The sequence below is a fragment of the Artibeus jamaicensis genome, unplaced genomic scaffold, assembly GCF_021234435.1.
Source record: "Artibeus jamaicensis isolate MK-2021 breed Jamaican fruit bat unplaced genomic scaffold, CSHL_Jam_final contig_851, whole genome shotgun sequence".
NCBI classification, from domain to species: domain Eukaryota; kingdom Metazoa; phylum Chordata; class Mammalia; order Chiroptera; family Phyllostomidae; genus Artibeus; species Artibeus jamaicensis.
Window position 1 is genome coordinate 6317796 of NW_026521986.1, and position 21949 is coordinate 6339744.

The 21949-nt window shown below is 55.9% G+C and overlaps 2 protein-coding genes across 11 annotated transcripts in view; one reads left to right on the plus strand and one right to left on the minus strand.

Annotated features, from left to right (window-relative positions):
• PLEKHG3 (pleckstrin homology and RhoGEF domain containing G3) overlaps positions 1 to 9256 on the plus strand; it is a 39959-nt gene extending 30703 nt beyond the window's left edge. For 4 of the 9 annotated variants that reach the window (XM_053673274.1, XM_053673273.1, XM_053673275.1 and 1 more), the window contains 6 exons: positions 2426 to 2464; positions 2911 to 2933; positions 3438 to 3797; positions 4301 to 4414; positions 6007 to 7432; positions 7938 to 9256. In XM_053673274.1, the coding sequence (XP_053529249.1) occupies positions 2426 to 2464; positions 2911 to 2933; positions 3438 to 3797; positions 4301 to 4414; positions 6007 to 7432; positions 7938 to 8668 (2693 nt within the window). In that variant the 3' untranslated portion in view covers positions 8669 to 9256. The remainder of the gene's footprint in view (positions 1 to 2425; positions 2465 to 2910; positions 2934 to 3437; positions 3798 to 4300; positions 4415 to 6006; positions 7433 to 7937) is intronic. The other 5 variants (XM_053673277.1, XM_053673278.1, XM_053673279.1 and 2 more) reach the window with 5 other exon arrangements.
• A 1504-nt stretch (positions 9257 to 10760) lies between these two features.
• SPTB (spectrin beta, erythrocytic) overlaps positions 10761 to 21949 on the minus strand; it is a 118464-nt gene continuing 107275 nt past the window's right edge. For both annotated transcript variants that reach the window (XM_053673288.1, XM_053673289.1), the window contains exons 33-36: positions 16609 to 16868; positions 14268 to 14441; positions 13978 to 14020; positions 10761 to 13801 (exon numbers count right to left, since the gene is read on the minus strand). In XM_053673288.1, the coding sequence (XP_053529263.1) occupies positions 13634 to 13801; positions 13978 to 14020; positions 14268 to 14441; positions 16609 to 16868 (645 nt within the window). In that variant the 3' untranslated portion in view covers positions 10761 to 13633. The remainder of the gene's footprint in view (positions 13802 to 13977; positions 14021 to 14267; positions 14442 to 16608; positions 16869 to 21949) is intronic.

Here is a 21949-nt window from a genome sequence, read left to right on the forward strand (position 1 = left end):
CAGCCAGGGGTAACTCTCGGGCGTGGGTTGTGGAGCTGAGCAGAGGCAGGACATGGGGAAAACAAGTTATACTCCAAGTGGCATCAAATCCAGACGGGAAATATTGACTTTGGGTCTCAGGAAAAGTTCCATTTTCCTCTCCTGGGTTTTCCACGACTGGACTTGCTGCCATGTTCAAGAGTCAATGGGGTTAGCTGTCCATTGAGAAAGGGAAGACATTGCTTTAATTCTTAGCTCTCCTGGTGATGAGTGTGTTTTCTTTCTTCTTTTTTTTTTATGAGCATCCTTTAAAAAATTTTTTTTAATTGTATTTTTTTGCATTACTATTTATCCCCCTGAGTGTGTTTTCTACATCTGTTTTTACTCTGCTTTTCAGTCTGAGGCCCAGAGAAGAACTTGGCCTCAGCCAGGTACCTGCCAGACTTCTCCGCATGGTGGGAGTTAGGGTGGGAAATGTCTCGGAGATCCCCAGAGAGACACTCAGGCGTGACCGGGAGCAGTGTCCTGGCTTGGATCTCTGCAGTGCTTTGGGCTTCAATGGGCTGCGGCCCACAGGCCCCGTGGACAGCTGTGTGGATCGATGCACATGCTTTGGTTTTCTAAGCTGAGCTGTCTCTGGAAAGCTTCTGTGGTTTTACTTTGTTTGGTATTGCTCCCAGTGGATCTTGAACTCTAGGCAAATTGTCACCATTGCAAAATGTTATGGGGCCATATGTTAAAAGCCCCAGATTGGCGGTGTTAACTTCCTTCTATAATCCTCTTGCTGCCCCTCTAGAATTCTCTCGTAACCTGCCATAGCTTTAAATTGGAAGCTGCTGGCAACGTGGCTGTGCTCAGTAAGCATGGGTGGTGGTGGTGGTGGTGGTCCTGTAAGACTGCCTGTTGTGTGTTAGCACCCCAACTAGAGCTGCCGAGGCCCTCGGGGAATGAGCTGTTTCAGAGCTTAAGTCTCCACGTGGCCGAGATTTTAGCCTAGAAACTGAAAGAGTTAGGTTCACTCGTGTCTTGTTTTTGTGTTTTAGTTTTAACCGTTACAAGAGAGACATCTTTCTAACACACACTTTGTACGTACTCCGGAGCCTTTAAAACAGGATGCTGACCACAGGTGCAGGGCATCTCTGTGGTGTATGAACTGCTAGATTCTTCAGGGCCTTCCAGAGTGGGGACCTGGGGGTCCCCATACAGACAGCCTGCGTTTGTGGTCTTGTGTCCATACCTCGCTGATGAGTGTTTGTTCTCATCCATCTTGTGTGCTTCCTGCAGTATCCCTTCTTCCCCTTTCCATCTGCCAGAACTCAGGTGGTAGGACTTGTGGGGCGTGCGTGTAAGAGCAGGCCAGGACGTGGCCGAGAGGGGAGGGCGGGAGTCCCACGGAGCTTTCTGCCTGCTCGCAGCCAGCTGCTCCCACTGCCTCCGGGCCTTTTCTGCCTCCTGCTTGCAGAGAGCGGAAATGAGCAGATAAAGGGCATTTACGGATAAGTGAGGTGCTGGTGTCATTATTTGTCACTTGTTACACATTCTTGATTACAAGTTCTAAAATGAAAGACTTGAATGTTCTATGAAAACAGCTGGATGTTTAAGTTGTGCAGATCGCGCGCGTGTGTGTGTAGGTGTGTAGGTGCACACGTGCCTCAGGAGAGAAAAAGGTTTCCTGTATCCTCCTCTGCCCAGGAGCAGCTAAGAGACCTCAGTAGACTTTCCTTCCAGCTTCAGGTTTACAGTGGGCTTCCCACTTAATGCCCACTGGGCACGGCAGTATGGGTGGAGGCCAAGGCTCTACAGACTGGTCATCGACAAGTGTCCTCTTATCCCTGACTGCCTGCCTCAGGTCTGTCTGCAGAACAGGCTGGGGTACAGGGCAGTGACATCATCATCCACCTAATGGATGTGTTTTGTGTCCTGTCCCTAGAGCCTGGTCAGCCCCCGTGTGGCCGGCAGCACTCCCCGGCAGGCAGCAAGGCTTCACAGGGCCAGGCCTTAAGGGCTGTAGAAAGTCGGGTGCGACTTCTGCTTTCCGGTGGGGTGCTGTAAGAGAGCTTGGCCTGGGCTGTAGCTAATGTGCTCATGGGCTCATTGTGGGCAAGGTGGGGCTTGAGGTGGCGCCATGGACCTCCAGAGTGGCAGCTAGTTGGTCTGAAGGCGGGCAGTGTGGAGCTGTGGCTCCTTGTGTGAGCTGCCCTAACTCGGGACTGCAGGCACTGCTGCCCCTGGGGACTGGCAGTAATAGCCACGAGTCCAAGCCTGATGGGAGTGGCCCTTCCTCCCGGTGGGGTAGGTGTGAGGGCCACCTCCTTCAGGCCCTAGGGCTGGGGTGGGGGCAAGCCTGAGTGGACTTTGAGCTGGTGATGGGCTGGTGGTGCCGTGGGCGTGGGGGGCGGGGCTGTTTCCTGGCCTGCGCTGACGGCCCATGCACTTTCCTCCTCAGAGCCAACCAGACACCTGCTCAGGCAGCTCAGTGAGAAAGGTGAGTGTGAGGGTCAACAGCCAATTGGGTGGCTCTGGGGCAGGGTCCGGAAGGTGATGTAGGTAACCACCTGGGTGGGGGTGTTGAGGGCAGTTTAGAGGGGACTGTGTCTCTATTTTACCCAGAAAGTGGGCCTCTCCTTGCTGTCTAGCCAGGGGGCTTGATCCCCAACGGCCGCAGCTTTCACCCTGTTCTCAGGTGACAGCAGGAGCAAGCAACACTCACAGACCTGCATTGCTCTGCACACCTCCCTGCCCCTGGCCCCGGTTCCTGTTCTGTCAGTCATTCCTTTGAGGGTTCTAGGAATAGGAGCCCCCAGAGAGGTCTTCCCCAGGGGGCTCTAGGCCCCTGGACTCTAGCCTATGTCCTGTATAAAGAGGCTGGTTCTCCTGTTTACCTATCTTCCCTCTCCTCGCCCATGTACTGGGACTCTGCGGTGGCGGCAGCAGCCAGAGCAGTGGGAATGAAGGTAAGGTTTGTGGGCAGAGGGGACTGGATGGGTAGAGTGGGGTGGGACTGCCCAGGTCAGCCCCTGGCTCTAGCTCTCATTGTCTTCATTCATTTAACAAATACCTATCGAGCATCCCCTGAGCACCAGGCTCTGCCATGCGGGCCACAGAGGTGAATAAACCATGGCCCTGGCCTCAGGGACCCTCCTGTACCCTCACCCCGGTGGTGGCCTGCCCAGCCTGGATGCTCTCAGTTTCCTCTCTGGGGCAGGCAGGCTTCTCTGGTTCTTGAGTTCCTGACCAGGCCCCTGTCCTAGCTTTCCCCGGCCCCTACCTTGAAAACCACTCCTACCCCTCACTTCCCCTCACCCTTACCTGCTCTGGTCTTCACTGGGCTTAAGTGGAGACCAGGAGTTGGTATCTAGAGGTGCATCTCTGTATAAAGCCTCCTCACCCGCAACCACTGGAAGGAGGAGGGGGCGTTGCCCTGAGACTGGTCACGAGGGGTCTCGTGCTCCGAACAGCATGCAGGCAGTGCTGGTGCTCTCCTGGACTTTGGGCAGCCATCCCGTACTCGGGGCCTGCAGCCGGAGGCTGAAGGGGGTGCCCGGGAAGAGCAGGAGGAGGACGAGGAGGAGGAGGAGGAAGTGGTGGTGGAGGACGAGGAGGAGGAACAGGCCTTTCAGGTCTCTCTGGAGGACCTGGCAGGGCATGAAGGCAGCAAGAAGGGGTCTGGGCCGGAGCCCCCAGGCTCAGAGGAAGAGGAGGAGGAGGAGAGCCTGGCAGTGGCGGAGCAGGTAGCTGACTTTGCCAGCTCCCTGCTGGCCGCCCTCCACTGCTGGCACTATCGGGCCAACGCTTTACTTTTCTCCCGGGGTGCTATGGTGAGGTGTCTCTTTGATCTCCCCTCCTCCTTGCATGTTCCCTGGCATGTTCAAGCCCATGCTCATCCTAGAGTCCCTTTCCCTGCCCTTTCCACCCCTCTGTTCTCGTTTCTGTACTTCTGCCATCAGCATTTCTTAACCCCTCACTCACCGTCACGCCTGGGTGAGCCCCTGGCATGCAGTGTTCCAGCACTGGGTGCGAACTAGCATACTTACTACCCAACAAGCATGACTAACAGGGTGGGAGTGGTGGGCCGGGGAGAAGGTGGCACACAGCAGGGCTGCAAGGGTCAAGGGGGTTGGGCTTTTCCGAGGCTGCATACCTGGTGGAGATTTACATCCCCAGGTCAGGCAGTTCAGGTTGGCTCTGGCGCGGCTCAGGTCCAAAGCTTGCTCTCAGCAAAGCCCAGCCCCCTTAGGGAGCTACCCATGTTGGGATGGATGCAGAAGGCACCAGCTCCCAGTTGTCCTGGGAGTTGATGACCGCCCTCTGCTCTCTGCAGGGGAAGGGGCACGGGGAGTCTGAAGGCCCCGAGAGCTGCAGGAGGCCCAGCAGCCGGTCTGCCAACAGTGTTGAGAAGCGCATGAGCTTTGAGTCTGTTTCTTCTCTGCCTGAGGTGAGTGGCCAGCAGGCGGGAGGGGGACCATGCACAGGTATCTGGAGCCCAGCTCTCCAGGTCTTCCGGCGGGGCTCTCAGGCTTGGGCTTTCCCATTGGGTCTATGGGGACAGGACCCTATGATCCCTTTAGGAAGCCTGTCTGGCTTATGGGCACATAACTTGGTGAGCAGACAACCCCCTTCTATGAATGAGAGAAAGGCACTCCTTCCTTTGGGCAGATGTAGTCCTTTGCTAAGGAGCATGGTCTGCAGAAGTGACCAGATTTTAGATCCCTCAGCCAGGCCTCCCTGTGTAGGGCGTAAGGCGTACCTCCTGCAGGTCTGGTGTTTGTTTGTTTTGTCTGTTCTCTGCAACAGCTCTACAGGGTGGAGGAGGCTCAGGACAGTTGGGTGACGGGCCGGACATGGCTTCTGTGGGGCAGAGCTGAGACTGGACTGGGCCCGTGACTCGGAAGCCCAAGTCCTTCTTCCCACCACCCCACGCCATCTGTGTGTTGTCTGGAAATGGAGGCATTTGCTTTCTCAAAGTCACAATTTGTTCTTGAGGCCTAGACCTGTGAGGTGGGCCTCACGGCCAGAGACTGAGAAATTGGATGACACCGGGTAAAAGTCTGGAGTCATGCTGGCCACATGTGTGTGATCAACTTGTCTAGTAGCCACATGAAAAAATAATTTAATCCAGTATGTCAACCTGTTACCAGTTCAATATGTAATCGATATAAAAAGCTATTCGTGAGATGGTTTATGCTGCTTTCGTATGAAATTTGTGCAATTGGTGTGTATTTTACCTTTACAGCTGATTTCAGTTTGGACTAGTCCCATTTCAGGTGCTTGGAAGGCACGTGTGGCTGGAGGCTGCTGTCGTTGGACAGTGCAGGCCTAGGTCACGGCTTGTGCTCTGCAGATTCTGCACATCAGTGGGATCGAGTCTGATTCCTCAGAGTGTAGAGTGTGTGCTTATCTTCTCCCTACAGACCTCTCTGGAAAGCTGCCTGTACTGGCCAGTTTTGTGGTTCAGATGACTTATGGGGTGGTCAAGAGGAGGGAGATCTAGAATTTGCTTCCTTCCTTGCCCATCTGCTAGGCACATGCATAGGAGCCACATTCCTATCTCGCCCTCTTTGGGATTCCAGCATGTGGTTCTGTTGCCCTGTGGACCCCGAGCTGCGTGGGAGGCCCTGGCCTCTCAGGTTGGTTAGGCCTGGGTTTGAACCCAGAACAACTCCCTTGTGGGGAGCCTCTAAGACTATAGGGAGCTGCTTCACCACTGGGCAGGTGCTGCTTCAGTACTGGTGCTGTGGCTCTGAGTTTGTGTGTTTTGTCTGTCCGTGTAGCTCCCAGACAGGCTGCCACAGAGAGATGCCACCACTTTTTCCCATCCACATTCCTAGAATTTTCCTTGGGTTTGAGGACTGTGGGCCCAGCACCGCAGCTGCAGGGTCACTAAGGGGCAGCATCACGTTCCTCCCTCTGAGGAGTTGTTGCCCCTTTTGTCGTAAACGGCAGCCCCCTCTCACCAGGCTCTGAGCAGGCAGGCCGTGCTGTCTCCCTTGTCCCTGGGTCTCATGTGAGCTCCCTCTGCTCTCCCAGGCTGAGCCAGACCCTGAGCCTGGATCAGAGGCGGAGGTGTTTGCTGCCGTGGAAGGTCCCAGCTCGGAGGAGATGCCCTCAGACACAGAGTCTCCAGAAGTCCTGGGAACACAGCTTGATGCCCATCGGGAGCTGCTGGGGCTGGACCACCGAAGTGACATGGTGGACTTTGTGGTGGCCAAGAGCACTGAAAACATGAAGGCCTTGAGCAGTGAGGAGGAGGTGGAGGACGACGAGGAGGAGGAGGAGGAGGAAATGGGGACCGCCCAGGAGCCCGAGAGCCTCCTGCCGCCCTCTGTGTTGGACCAGGCCAGTGTGATTGCTGAGCGGTTTGTCAGCAGCTTCTCTCGGCGGAGCAGCCTGGCACTGGAGGACAGCAAGGCCGCTGGCTTCGGGACCCCGAGGCTGCCCAGCCGGAGCAGCAGTGTGCTCAGCCTGGAGGGCAGCGAGAAGGGCCTGGCCCGGTGCGACGGCACCACGGACTCCCTCAGCTCTCAGCTCCCCTTAGCAGCCGACCTCGGTGTGAGCGTGGCCACGGAGAGTGGCCCTTCTGTCAATGGGACAGAGCCCCCAAGCCCAGGCTGCTCAGCAGAGACCAGTAGGTCTTCTTCCTGCAAGAAGAAGGAATCGATGCTCTCCACACGAGACCGGCTGTTGCTGGACAAAATCAAGAGCTACTATGAAAACGCAGAGCACCATGATGCTGGCTTTAGTGTCCGGCGCAGGGAGAGCCTCTCCTATATCCCCAAAGGCCTGGTGAGGAACTCAGTCTTCAGGATCAACAACCTTCCCAGGCAGGACCCGGAGCCAGTGGCCCCGCTGGGGCACAAGAGACAGGTGGGCTCCAGGCCAGCTTCATGGACCCTGTTTGACCGACCAGGCCAGGTAGGGGCAGGTTCTGGTGACCCAGCTCCTATCACAGATGCTGAGTTCCGTCCATCTTCAGAAATTGTGAAAATCTGGGAAGGTATGGAATCTTCTTCAGGGAGTCCTCAGAAGGGGCCAGGCCAAGGTCAGGCCAATGGCTTTGACTTGCATGAGCCGCTTTTCATCCTGGAGGAGCACGAGCTAGGAGCTATCACTGAAGAGTCAGCCACTGCCTCACCAGAGAGCACCTCCCCCACCCAGCGGCCCAGCCCAGCCCACCTGGCCCGCGAGCTGAAGGAGCTGGTGAAGGAGCTGAGCAGTGGGTCCCAGGGGGATCTGGTGGCCCCGCTGCACCCCTGCATAGTGCAGCTCTCCCGCGTGATGGACAGCCACGTGAGTGAGCGAGTCAAGAACAAGGTCTACCAGCTGGCCCGCCAGTACAGCCTTCGGATCAAGAGCAAGGCAGGGACAGCCAGACCACCACTGCCATGGGAAAATGCAGCTGCCGCTGTTGCCCACCTGCCAGAGGAGGAGGCTGGATCACCATCCGGTGGCAAAGGTGTGACGGGGGTAGGGATTGGGCCCCTCCCACAAGTCTGGGGTTGAAGAGCCCTTTAAGAGTTAGTTGGCTTTTGGGGAAAAGGGATCCCTAAAGAACCTCTACCAGAGAAGGCTGGACCCCACACTGAGGGCCAAGGTCCGGGGTGAGCCCTGGCAGCTGGTCTAATGCTGAGACCACCCGTGCAGCCCTGGTTGAGCACTCTCACCGCCCTCCCCCTGTCCTTCCTGTGGAACAGAGACCTTTGGAGGAAATGGAGCCATGCCCTCTTCTCTAGGAGAGCAGAAGCTCTCGTCTTTCGTCCTTCAACTCTTGACCCCTTGTCCACTGCCTTTTCTTTATTCTCCCCATTTCCCTTTGATAAAGGGACCATGGATGGTAAATGAAGGTTCTCTTCCATCATTACACCCAAAACCCCACCAACCAGCCTTCCCCAGGAGTTCAGAGCCCTCACTTCCACTCTCCCTTCCTGCCCAGCGACTCAGGCAGCTCTCTCTCCTCACAGGTAAGAGAAAGCCAGTGCTGTCCCTCTTCAACCACGAGGAGGTGCTGGCCCAGGAGCACAGCCTGCCCAAGCCCTGTTTGGCTGGGGAGACATCACCGCGGCGTTTCTCCATCCCTTCTGCTGCCAACTCAAGGACCACCTCACCAGGGGCCCGGCCTGCCACTCGAAGCCCTCTCAGCCCATTTGACACTGAGACCTTCAACTGGCCTGACGTCCGAGAGCTCTGTTCCAAGTACGCCTCCAATGATGAGGCCGTCCAGGCCGAGGGAAGCCGGTCCCGAGGCCCACCCGTCAGCCGGAGCCGCTCAGTGCCAGAGAGCATGGTCGAGCCGCCTCGGTCAGGCAGGGTGGGCCGCTGCTGCAGCCTGAGTGCCAAGAGGCGCCAGGGCGGCCCAGAGGCTGCCCAGTCTCGGTCTCCTGGGGTGTTGCCCCAAAGTGGGCTGGACACAGAGGAGGCCCTATATGTCACTGCAGACCTCACCCTGGAGAACAACCGGCGGGTGATTGTCATGGAGAAGGGGCCCCTGCCTGGCCCTGCGGTGGGGCTGGAGGAGGGCAGAGGCCCTGGATGGAGCTCAGCAGCGGCCATAGAGGGGCAGGGCCAGGATTTGCAGGAGTCAGCCGAGTACCAGCCGAAGGAAGAGGGTCCCAGGGACCTAGTGGACCCAAGCCAGCAAGGCATAGTGAGAAACCTGAGGGAGAAATTCCAGGCCTTGAATTCTATAGGTTGACTCTTGAGTCCTGGGGGAGGGAGGAGTTTGGGGGATGAGGAGGAGCCTTGACATATGTCCACAAGTTTGGGCTCACCCTCCTTACAGGAGCCTCACCCAGGGCTCTGGGAAAGGCTGTGGACAGCCTCCCCACCACAAGCTCACGGTGACCTTCCACAGGTCCAGATGGGGCCCCTCTTCCCTCTGAGGCCAGTGTGGCCACTTCGCTTATATCCAGTTCTCTGGTGAGAAGCCAGATATTTAAGATCACCTCTTCCCAGGGAGAGCAAGCCCTGCTCAGGCCCCCAGTGTCAGCTGGCCACTGCCAGACCAAGGAGCCCGCCGGGGGAGGCGTGGGAAGGTGGTCCTGGGAGGCTTTGCTCTTTAGCCATGCCTTTTCTTAGGATCCGGGCAGGAATGAGATCCGTAATTTATTGTTTGTGTGCGTTCGTGAGTGTGTGTTTTCCCTGTTGATTCCCATCCTGTGAAGAATGTAAGGGACTCCGTTCAGGTACTTCTGTGGATTGTTTCGCTGACCCTGTGGTTGTCGCTAATGTATACACATTTCATTATTTGCCAATGGTGCAATAACCACTGCTGACCAACTGACCTCTGTGTGTGGCCTCCTTACTGGGCCTGGCTCGAGTGGGGAGAGTTGATCGTGGTGGGGGTGGGAGGCGGGATGTTGTGGGGGGAGCTTAGACGTCCGCTCCTACCATCCATGCTTATGAAGTAGGAGGCACCAGGGTGCTCGTGGGGAGCTGGGGCAGCAGGAAGTATGGGAGGGGACTTGTTCCTGGCTGCTGTGCTTCCATGGGCTCCTCTGTCGACCCCCAGCCTGGCATCCTGTCTTGGGGGCAGGGACATCATGCCAGCCTTTAGGTCTTTTTCTCAAGGGCCGAAGTTGAACTAAAGAAAGTAGAGATGGGGGAGTGGAGGGAACATTTTTCTAATAATAGGCAGAGGTTTCTAATGTCTGGTGCTTTTTACTCCTTTCTCCCTCAGTGAGTCCCAGGAGGCAAGGTTTCTAAACCTGGGGCCCAGAAATGTCTCCAGGTGGCCTGGAGCATTGGGTGAGGAGTGCAAGTACATTTTTTCCTGGGATGCATCCTCAGTTTCCATCCCATTCTTAAAGTGTCTGATCCAAAAGGGCTAAGATTGCCTCTCTATTTCTGGTTGCATTTTCTACCCTTTCTGCATGGGGTACCAGCCTTTTTTTTTTTGCCATTTCTTCTGTCTGGGGCCTGGGAGGAACAGGGCTGTGGAGCTCAAGTGGTAGACCGGTCCTCAGGTGTCACCCCAGGTCTGCTGGTTCAGGGCCACAGGAGGTTCAGGGCAGGGGCAGGGCTGGTGGAGCCTCTGCTGGGCAGCAGCAGACAGGGCGGAGATGGGCCGTGTTCTGCCAGCTGCCCTGAATGTTCCGTGGCCACTTCGGAGGAGAGAGCTGGCTTGTCTACCAGGCAGGTCTTGGGTGATAATGCTGACGGCCCACAGACGTAATGGAGTGAGAGTCAGAAGACCCAGGTTTTGGTTCTAGCGCTGCCGTTATCTACCTGGGTCACCTAAACGCTTGCTTTTTCCTCATCTGTAAATTGAAAGAAATGGATGACTTGTTCAAACTCCCTGACTCAGAGCTTCAGTGGGTGGAGCCTGGGAAGTTGTAGTGAATACTTTCCCCAGGTGATTCTTACACAACCATCTAGGTATGTCTGAGAACCTGGAACCTGCTCAGTGATTCTCACTGGCTACCCATCAGAGTCATCGGTGGAGCCTTTCAGAAACGGCTGTGCCTGCACTCCATCCACCCAGACCAAACGAACGCTCACCTTTGGAGATGTGCCCCAAGCAGGGCGTTCCGGTGATGCTGGTGTCCAGCCGGGTCTCTGTCCTGAGCCCTGTGGGGAAAGGCCTGCAGCAGGCCCTCAGAATGGTAGAGTGCGCAGCCCAGTGACCTTTAATTCAGGTCTCGGGACCTGGGTGCTGGCAGAGTTGTCCTGTAAGACTTGGACAAGCCAGAGAGTCTTGGGTACAGTTCCCTCCTTGCTCACTCACCTAGCCCTCTTGGCCCAAGTCAAAGGGAAACAAGGCTTGTCAAATAAGAAATGGAGAGAAATACAGAGTGTTATTATTGATTTATTAGAAAAACTAGTAAATGGGTTTCCTCTGTTTGGTGGAAGCACGTGTGAGCAGGTGGAGGACGAGGCCCAGATTGCATGGTCTGTGCCCCATGGGGTTGCAGTCCTGTCGCTGCCTCCTCCACTGTGACCTCCCTGAGCTTGCTCGTCCAAGGGACCAAGCCTTGTGGTCCTTTGGCTCTCTGTCTCCTCCCACAGAAGGGAGGAGGGGCATCCAGGACCATCCTCGGGGACCCTACTCGCCCTCCGAAGGGCAGGAAGTGGTGTGGGTGGGAGCTGAGCCTTCTACAGGCCTCCTGTGATGGGTGCTGGTAGGGGGAAGGGGGAGGTAAGCCCAAGAACTGTCCACACCCCCCTCAGCCAGAGCCCATGGAGGCCAGGGGATGAAGGGGAAGGAGGACCACCTGACCACGCCCCGAAGGAGCTCCTTCTAAACTGCCAGTTGTGCTGGTGTGGACTGGAGCTGTGTCGACCTAGTCTGGGAGTACTGTTAAAAGATTGTAGAGTAGAAAATATAAGGAGGACCAAAAACAAACACCCCCCACCCCCATAAAACTGTGCCAGGGTACCAGGTACCGAGCCTGCACATGGCACAGTCTCCCACACCAGGGTGCCTGCAATGTCTGTCCCGTTGGTGGAGGGCCTTGGGGCCTGTGTGATGGAGGGATGTGCAGGAGCTGGCACTAGACGGTGGGTCACATGCAGCTGGCCGCCCTCGACAGTGGGGGGCAGCCGGGTGGTGGTGAAGTCCTAGCGCTTCCTTTGAGGCCCTTTTCATTCTTGGGACTGTGGAGTTGCTCGTTGGTGGGGCCTCGCTCAGGCGCTGCTTTGGTGCACAGGGAGGGCAGAAGGTTGGAGCCATTGTCTCCCGGCTCCCTCAAGACTGGCCCACGGCAGCAGTGGAGGGACTCTTGCCACCACCTGCTCTTCAGCAAGGAACGTGCTCCCTACTCTGGAGCAGGACGTGCCCTCAGGTGTCCTGGAGGCCTTTACTGCCACATGAGTGGTCTTCTCACTGCCTCCTGCCTTGGTTTCTCCAGGTGTAGAGAGGCTGGTGAATGGTCTAGACTACGCTCCCTGCAGGTACAAAGAGGGCTGTACGGGTAAGTGCACAGAGGCCAAGTGAAGACCCTGGCTACAGAGGTGGGGTGTCAGAATCCACAAGACAACGTCACCCTCCTGTGGTTCTCGTCTGCTGAAGTCAGCTTCACCTTGACACGGTGTTCTTGATCCCGAGGTGTGCCTGCACTAAGTGCTCCTGGGAAGGCCCAGGAACCCTGGATGCCGACCCGTGTGGTCTCTACCTGAGCCTCACCCGCGTTCTGGAGGAATTATCTCGCTGTGTCTGGGGCTCCTTCCCATGGGGAGAGTGATAGAAATAGCAGTCCCCGGGGACCTTTCTGGTCTTCCCAGAGAAACACCTACTGCCACCAATTTGACCCTCTTTTGGACCTTAACCCCAGTTAAGATGCTAGGCTGGAGCTGTATTGCTTTCAGAGGGTGGGGGGTGGAAATCCTTGTGAAACGCGTGCCCCCCTCAATCTGGCAGCCCGACTGTCACAGCCTGGGGAAGGATTATCCCGGGGGTCTAGTTTGCAGGGCCCCTTTGGCTGTGCTTGGGTGGGGATGGGGTTCGGGGGAGTAGATATTTGGTGATTTCTGCACCTGCATGCAGAACCTTCAGGAGAAGCTGAGCAAGGGCTGCTACACTTTCATGGCCCTGGCGCCAGCATTTGTCCCAGCTGTCCATGGGTTATTAGATGCGTGGTGACATCCAGGTATGGCCATAGTGCCACCCCAGGGTGATAGGTCATGCATGAACTTGGCCGTCTGTCCACTGGGCATTTGGCTTTGCTTTACTCCAGGTGCTGGGCTGTCCATCTGGTATCTGGGGACCGTACTGCCTCTAAGGGCTCCTGGGTCTGAGTCAGATATTGCTGGTTCAGCTGCTACTGGGTGTTGGGGGGACGTCCCAGAGGGGAGAGGCAGCGCCTTAGGCAGTGTCGGGACTTGTCTGCTGCTTTCAGGTCTGAGCTCTAGCCCTAAGCTCTCACTGAAGCTTTAAAAAGACTGCTGGAGAGCTTCCTGACCCTACTGCCCATGGTTGGCAGCAGGGGACGCTGGAGGCAGTGGAGGCCCCTTGCACTTAGGACCCACAGACCTTGGAGGGTGCCCCCGCTGCTGTTTTGGTGGGAGGAGGCTGGAGGGAGGGATGTGGTGGCCCCTGAGGTAAGAGACCTGGTTCTGAGGAAGCCCAGTGGGGAGGAGGCCCATAGTGTCCCCACAGTCCCCAACAGCCCTTTCCCCAGGCCTAGGGCCCTGTGGGCCTACCTGAAGGCTCTGTCCTTGTGCCCCAGGGGTGGGTCAGGTATTTCCAGCGTCTTCTTCCCTTTCCCTGGTTTTGACTAAGTCAGGGGTGACTCCAAGTAACTTGCTTTGGGAGTGGGCAGCATCTGATGAACCCGTCAGCCTTCTCCAGCTTTTATGGGGCATGGGGGCCTGGTGCATCCTCAGCCCAAGAATGGGGTGGGGAGGAGGGTATGAGCCTGGGAAAACCGTACTCTGCCCGCAGGCCTGGAGGCCCAGTGGAGCTGGGAGCCTCTGTCCCAGGAGCTGCTCTGCAGATGGTGGGGGAGCAGGCATCGGGCCAGGCAGGTGAAGGCAGGTATTGCAGTACAGCATGGTCCCCAGAGCCCCGCCTGGTGACTCGGAGCAGGCAGGCAGCGGGCAGCAGGCAACCAGGCAGCAGGAGCGCCGTGGTCAAGGCTGAGGGCGCCCGCAGCCTGTCCTGGGCAGTCGAGGGAGGCACAGTGGCACTGCCCGGCCCCACCTGTTGGGGCTCCACAAGAGGCTACTTCTTTTTGGGGAAGAAGCTGAATCTCTTTTCCTTTTCTTTCTTGCCAAGGCTGGTGTCAGGGCCAGTGATGGAGGGCAAGGGCAGGCTCTGGGCCTTGGTGCGGATACTCTGGGACTCGTTGATGGCAGTGCTCACACCCTGCAGCCAGGACAGCATCTCCTCCTGTGGGGCGGGAGAGTCAGGGCCTCACGCTTCTCTGGGGAGGAGCCCGCACAGGCTGGGAGAGGAGCCCCAGGACTGCCCGTTCTGAGGGAGGGAGCCTCGAGGTCAAGTGGCTTGAGCCTCCTCCACCTGCCCCTTTGTTAGTGGGGGTCTGGGCCGGGCTGCTCAGCACTTACCTCATCCTTGCCGTGGAAGAGCCACTCACTGCCATTGCTCAACCTGGGAGGACAGAAGGGTTCCTGTCCTGGGGCCACCTCTGGAGCCCTCTGCCTGGGCAGAGGGCTGGCTCAGTCCCACAGCCCCCTCAGACATAGAGCACCGTGGGAGAGAGGTAAGAACTTGGACCATTAGCCTTTTTGATCTGAACAACCCCTGAGGGCCAGTTCAGGCATGTCATGGACCCCCATCCAGCCACTGATGCAAAACCGAATCGCCGGGGAAGGAGCAGTGGATGGGCGGGCCTCACCTCAGCTTGAAGACATGCTTCTTCTTCTTGTAGCTGGCAGCAACCTCACAGATGGCATGTCTCAGGGCCAGGGGCTCTTCCCCGTGGTAGGGCACCCCCAGCGCCAGGTTCTTGGCATCCTTGTAGAAGGTCAGCTCGCTATTTCTGAGCACACAGTACAGGTTGTTCCAGGACCTGCAACGGGGCAGACAGGCAGGTCACCCGCAGTCCTGACACGGCTCTCTGTACTCAGCTCCTCCAGCTGTGCCTCTCCTGTTACACCGTCCCGCCCTGGTAAGTAGTGGTACATCTTACTGTAGAAAAATCATCTCCATGTAATTTCATTACAAAAAGTGAACTCTGGTTAACATTGAATATATTTCCTTCTAGTCTTTTTCTGTTCGCATATTCACGTTTTTTCCTACTTACATACGGGGGTGGATCAGAGTAGGTTTTACTACAGTTGTGAGTACCCAAAACACAGTTTATTCTTATATTATTATTTGTTCATTGTATTTATTTATATTACAACTGTAAACCTATGTTTGTCCACCTCTGTATATTAGCTGAAATTGGATTATACTGTATAACCAGTTTTATGTCCTGCTTTCAAGCTTAACACTAACATGACTGTTTCCTCATATCCTCAAATATTTCTTGAAGTAATTTTGAATAACTGTGTGGTATCTCATCACAGATATAAATAATCCCTTTATTGGCGGGCCCTGTGACACTGGAAATTTAAACAGTACAAGTTAATGCGGTGAACATTCTTGTGCATGTTGAGATGCAGTTTTAGAAGCAGAATTATTGACTCTAAGACCAACCGTGTAAACTTTTCAGAGCATTCCCACATCCGTCAACATGTTTGATTTTCACTACAGAACTGTGGAATGAATAAAGCAGGGGTTGGTTTGGTGGTTGCTGGTAGTTTTCCTTCTGTCGGTGCATGCCGGTGCACTGTACTAGCGCTTTTAAAAGAAGCTCCTTGGTGTGTGCCAAGGCTCGTCTCAGCTGGCGTGTGTGGTGACAGCTGAAGCTTATACACTCGTGTGTGGGCTAAGCGGGGCTGCTTCACTGATAAACGTGAAGCGTGTTGCATTTTCACAGAAATGAATGGTGCGAAACATTGAAGCTTTTGTTCCTTCTCCCTCTCCCCTCCCCCCTCCCCCTCCTCCTCCTCTCCTTCCTTCTCCCTCCCTCCCTTTGAAGGGCAGGAATGTGGAGAACTATAGGGCACAGTGGGCGGGAGGACTGGAAGGTCAGAGAGAGAACCTGACCTGTACGGAGCTGGCAGCAGAGCGACTTCGCAAAGCCCAGATTTCTGACGCTCAGCTGGGGGATCGTCCTTGGAGCCCGAGTAAGGCAGTTGCTAGAAGGAACTGGGCCTTGGAATAAAATCCTGCCTTGGACAAATCAGTGACTTAACCTATCTGAGACTCTTTTCCTATGTGGAAAATGGAAACCTCAATATTGCAAGGTGGTTAGGAAGATTTTATCAGTCCTATCATAATGCCTGGCACACAGTAGGTGCTCAATAAATAGTAGTTTCCTCTTTCCTGGTGGACTCTCCACATAAGCAATAAACCTCTTCGGGACAGTGGGGTCCCCAAATTCATTTCTGGAATTTGCATTAGCTTAGGCATCCCCCGGGACAGGCTCCGTGTGCCGCCAGTGGCCTTGGGAATGTGGCTGGCTTCAACCTTGATGCTGCCCCATTTTCCTGGGACCCCACTGCCTGAAGGCGGGGCTCCCAGAGGCATCCTCAGACCAAACCTAAGGGCATGACTGCCTCAGGGACAGGAAAGGACACAGCCTGTGAACGAATGCCTCAAGGTCACGGAGTGGCTGTGTGATGGTCTGGCGAGCACCCTCCAGCTGCACGTACACCAACCCCGCTGTCCGCTCTTCCTCCTCTCCTGTGTTATAGGTAAGGAACTGAAGCCCAGACTGGTAAAAAGCGGGACTCCGGCAAGGTCCTATTGTTAGTGCCTAGATGGACCCACCCAGCCCTAGGATAAGAACAAACAGTAGTGTTCTCCAAGCTCTTCCCGTGCACAGGCACACTTTCTGCACTGAAGACATGCTGCCATCAACACCCCTGTTTTACAAATACAGACGTTAACTTAGGCTGAGTAACCTGTGCAAGGTCATAGGATTTGAACTTGGGGCCAGAACTGAAGACAGGCTTTCCCTGACACGCCAGCCAGCCCCTGGGCTGGGCGGAGGAGTAACCAGAAGCTCTCAATGCCCTAACCCGGGAAGCAAAGGGCGCCCTCTCAGGGACTTCACCAGCAGAGCCTCTGCTGGTGACGTCCCTGAGAGCCACCCACCCCTCCCACCACAGCCTCTTCCCACACACCTGTTGGATGCCTTCTTGTTGGGCCCCTCCAGGTCGTGCTTGCGGCCCAGGTAGCCCTCCATCTGCACGCTGTGCCCGCGGTCCCGCTGGGCGGGCAGCGTTGTAGGCTCCTCGCCCTCGCTCAGAGGCGTGTCCAGGACTTTAAAGAGGGGCTCTGTAGCGGGCCCCTCATCCCTGCCAGATTTCTCCTCTTGCCCTTCCACCTGTTGCCCCGGTGGGGGTGGTGGCTGCAGGTCTTGCGGCCGCTGTCTGTCTTCCCCCTGCTCAAGGGGCATATGGAGGAGTACACCTCGCTGGGGTTCTGCTGCCGGGGTGGCTGCTCCGCAGAACCGGGGAGCCAGCAGGCCCTCTCCTGAGCCTGGGTCCTTTCTGCCACGCATCCCCGCCCCCTCCCCTCCCCCCCCCCCCCCCCCAACTCCCGCCTGACCCCTCCCCCTGCTGTGGGTACCCAGCTGGCCTGCTTCCCTAGACTCCGCCCACGTCTCCGGCTCCTTTCCTACCCCCAATCTAACATCAACAGAAGTTCTTGGAGTGAGCTGAAGGTGGCCTGAGTGATGGTCTCGTCCAGGGGGTTCCAACACAGCCGGCAGAGCCCAGGCTCACCGCCCCGCGCCAGGGCCCCACCCCTGCTGCGGTCACACACTCTAACTCCGGCTGAGTTCTGCGTGGGCTCTGGCAAGACTTCCTATGAAGAAGGGGCCACTGTTAAGGCAGGTTTGAAAAACACGTGTATGAGATGGGGAGTGGGAACTCTTACCTTGCATTTGTATCTAACCCCTCAAAGTTAGGGCAGCCATTCCTTGGTGTCCCCCACTACCTTAAAAAGGAAGAACCCGGAGCAACTGGTCCTGCGCCCGTCATTTGACAGGAGTTTCTTGCAGCGGGACAGCGATTCCCGAGCCCGGCTGCCTGGTACCCTCACTTCAGGAGCTTTAATGAAATAGTCCCAGACCCCTCGCTCAAGATGCTGCTTTCACCGGCCTGGAGTGGGGTCTGCACATTGGCACTTCTTCATAAGCTGTTCGTGCATTCCGATGTGCAGTGGGGGTTGACAGTCACCCGTAAGGGACCCCTGCCCTGGGGAAGGGCTGTGGCTTTGCCCTCCTGCACCTCCTTGTGGAGGGTGGGGTGCTGCCTGCCACTGTCCACACTGAGCGTGGGGCCTCCACGTATCAGGCGCCCACGTCCCATTCCCCAGCTGGGCCCCAGAGTCCTTGTCAATCTGCTCCTGTGCCTGCTGCCAGAGAAGCGAGGGCAGGACAGATGGGGCAGCAGGGGGCAGCCTGCCTCCCACTGCCAGGTAGGGCAAGAATGGGTAGGTCTCCTGTGTGCCCGATGAGCACCCGGGAAGGCAGCCTAGCTTAAGCCGTCTGGTCAGAACCCTGTCTCAAAGGCCTGACCGCTGTGACGTCACCGCACTAGGTGGGAAAGAGCCTTGAAGGCCCCTGCACAGGCCGCATCTGTGCACCTGACTCTAACCACTGCAGATGGATGGAGGCCCAGAGAGCGTTGGGAAGGAGCTGGAAAAGAACAGACATACCCTGTGCTCCCCAATGTGGGTCCCACAAACATGGGCCAGAGAGATGGAACATGAGAGGGTGTGGGCACCATGTTGGACATCAGATTGAAGCTTTAACTCGCGCAGGCTAAAAGCGACCAAGGTCTGCCTGAGATGGTACTTAGGAATGGGAAGGGAGGCTCAGCAGAGATGTTTGAAGGCGGTGCTTGGAAGAAAGGAAAAACTAATCATGTTTGTGTTCCATAAAATTAGGGCTGTTCAATAAACAGTTATAAGTTGGGGTTCCAGTGAGATCTTATTTAAAGAAAGGATAACTGGAAAAGTTTGAAAATCACACTACCCTAGCCTACTATCTTCAATCTATGAGAAAACCTTTGCTCAGAGAGGTTAAGTGACTTATCCAAGACCACATGGCTCATAAACATTGGAGACAATTAGAAGCATGCACTCCAGAATTGGATGAGCCTGAGTTGTTATCACATCTTTAGAGCGCTCATCCTTTTCTGTCATAGAACCCCTTGACATCTGTGGCCAGACCACACTGGTCTTTCTGCATCTTGTACTATTTATATCTTCGAGAGTGCAATGAGCCAGCACTGGCCGCAAGGATCTGGGGGGCCCAAAGCCCTGCCTGCACGATCCTCTAGCAGGGATCAAGGGCAGGAGTAGCAGGAATAGGGCTGGTAGCCTGGTTTTGGGGTCCCGTGGACCCATTAGGCCAAGCCTTTGACCTGGCTGTAGTTTGGGGAGGTGGTCTAGTTTTGCAAAAAGTGAAGCCTCTTTTTCTCCCTAATCTCTCCACCTGGCTGCACTGCTTCTGGTCGTGGTGGGCTGGAGCCCTCCTGTCCGAGCCTGGGGGTCTCAGGGAGATGGCCCAGCAGACCCTCAGCCTGATTCGCCCCTCTTATCCAGCCTGTCACCTCCTGGGACTGGTCTTACTAGAGGCCTGTGGGTCCACATTTTCTTCCTGTACTTTCACTTCCATTCTCCTTCCTTTTGGGAACTGTCCTCTGAAAATAAAGACAAATTTTTCCAGGACTCCTTCCCAACTAAATTTCAGCTTTCTTCTGCTTCCTCCTAATGGGTGCCTGACCCACATTCCCTGGCAGGGACATTTTGCAAAAGTTAAATGGCTGGGTCATGGGTTGGCTTTGGAAAATAGCTTTTCCAATGTTTGCAAAGGTTTCTTATGTGCTCTTGACTGTTCACATGGAGACAACATAAAACGCACCCTGTCCTCTCTATCCTGAAGACCAAGGCCTGAGGAGGAGGGGGAGGAGTTTGGTGGCTGCTTCTCCCTCCCCAGGCCCAGGACTGGCAGAGCTTCTCTTCCCCCTGGGCCGGGGGAGGGGACATCAAAGAGAAAGATGATGTTGTGGTTCGGGCAGAAGGGGCCTCCTGCCCCAGGTACCAGGGGTAAATATGCTTTGTGCCATTTTATGAGAGCAGGGAAAGTGTGGGAAGGCAGCGGCAGTTCTGCTGCTGCTGGAACTGTGCTCTCCTATGGAGATGGTGCCTTGCCCAACAGGGCGGGGTCCGTGGAGCAGGCTACTCCTGTGGCTGTAGGGACAGGCAGGTTCTGCCAAAAGGCCCTGGGTGGATGAGATGATCTGATTCCCTTCTCTCCTCCATTCTCTAAGGCAGAAGGCCTGCTGCTTTAGCCCTCCGATGGTTAGGACGCACAGCTCACACCTGCACTGCTGAGGGGTACCCAGCCTAGAGGGGTCACCCAGAGGAGCTGGGGACACTGAAGCGGGAAGGGCCAGCTGCCTTGGGATTCTCAGTTAGGCTGGTATGGTATGCAAGTCTTCAGCTGTAAGCGAGAAGGGCAGCATGAGAGAATGAGCGTCGGGGGCTGGAATAAGGGGAAGGGCTGCCTGCAGCGTGGAGCCAGGCTCTCCAGTTTGGGTTTAGATGGGCAGGGGTTGGGGAGATGACTGAGAGGTGGGCACGTGCTCTGGCTGCTGGGATCATGATGTCAGGGGAGGGAAGGGCACAGGCAGGAGAGCCTTTCATAGGATCACAAACAGGGAGAGGCCCCAACACCTGAGGGGTGGGCAGTAGGGGGAGTGGCCACCTCAGAGTCTTCTAAGCTTGACTTTTTAGGGTCCTGCCTCGCTAGGAAGCTGGCTTGTGTAGGGATGCAGGCAAAGGTTGCGGGTCTCGTCCGCAAAGGAGGTTCAAGAAGAGGAGCGGAAGCCGGGCAGGATGGGTGCATTTCTTTTCTGGACTAATGGAGTTCAAGGTGTACTTCCAGGCTCAGCCAGCAGGTGGCGGAGGGCACAGCACACAGACAGCTAGCGCTCTAGCTCCCAGGAGGAAAAAAAAAACCTATTTGCAAACACAAGATCTTTTAGAGGTTCTTTCAGGGGTGTCCAATTTTTTGGCATCTCTGGGACACACTGGAAGAGGAAGAGTTGTCTTGGGCCACACATTAAATACGTTGCAACACAAAATCACAAAAAAATCTCATAAAGTAAATTTAGGATTTTGTGTTGGGCTGTGTTCATAGCTATCCTGGGACTCATGTGGCCTGAGGGAGGCAGGATGGACATCCCTATAAGATGCTCAATGACCCCAGATACACTGACAAGCAAAGAAACAAAAGCGATGAGGCTTCTCTCTAATGAGATGCTGATAAGTGAGAACCAGGGCATAAGGACGCACCCCGGAAAGAGAATGTTTGACCTGAGCCACGCGATGGTTTTGCCTATGTCGCAGCAAGGACCGGGCCCAGAGTGTGTGGAGCAGGGCTCGAGGGAGGGGCACTACAGGAAAGTCTGGGGGGCTTGGGCCATGGATGCTAGAATTCATATGGAGGACATTTCTTTTGAGAGATGAAAGTCGACAGTGAGGGATGGAGAAAAAACTGAAGGGAAAAAGGCGGACTTAACAAATACCTACTAGTTGCCAGATATTCTACTTATTTTCTCTCTTCAATCCTCACACTCCCCCTGCGAGGCACGTACGATCACTACACCAGTTTTACAGACGAGGGAACCTGGGGTTCAGGGCGAATGGGTAACTTGCCCACAGCCACACCTCTAGTGAGGGGAAGGCTGAGGATCTGTTTGGTCTCCAACTCTCTGCTCTTCCTGTGCAAGGGCAGGAGCAGCACTGTTCTAGAGGAAAGTACCCATCCGATGGGCTTCACAGTCTGAACGAGACAAGCTCAGCTTACCCAAGACATGTGGCCGGTCCTCCCGAGGCAGCTGTGGGGTCACATCAGAGCCACACCAGAAGGGGCCAGAAGAGGGGCTTGGAGCCAGTCAAGGCCTATTGCTGATGCTTTAGGTGAGCAAATAGCACTGGGGAACTAGGGGGTGGGAGGAACTGGCCATGTTCACAGCTGAGAGTTTTCCCCTCCCCCAGCCCTGGAGGTCTGGGCTCTCCTCCCTGGGTGAGGAGGGGTGAGGGGGCCACTGGCAGACAGGTTGGGAAGGCTGTTTAGAAGACAATTTTTTGCAAGAAAAGAAAAAGAGTTGGTTTGTTGAGTTGAGAGCAGCCAAACAGATAAAGAGATAGCAACTTAGGATGAGCAGAGACAAATGTGGGAAGAGAAAGAAGTTGTTGCTGAATAAGGAAAGACTGCGTGAGGAGCGGAGGCGGGACCAGGCGGTGAAGGGTCGCCCGTGGGAGGTGGGATGGTGAGGGCTCTCATGAGGAGTGGGACGGGGGGAGCCGAGCAAATCCACTGTGCTCCAGGGGCAGCTGTCTGAGATGGCAGCTGGGGCAGCAGGGAAGGCGGCGGGAGCAAACACAGAGTGGATGGCCACCAGGTAAAGTGAGGGGGAATGAAGAGGGGAGTGTTCAGGGTCCCCG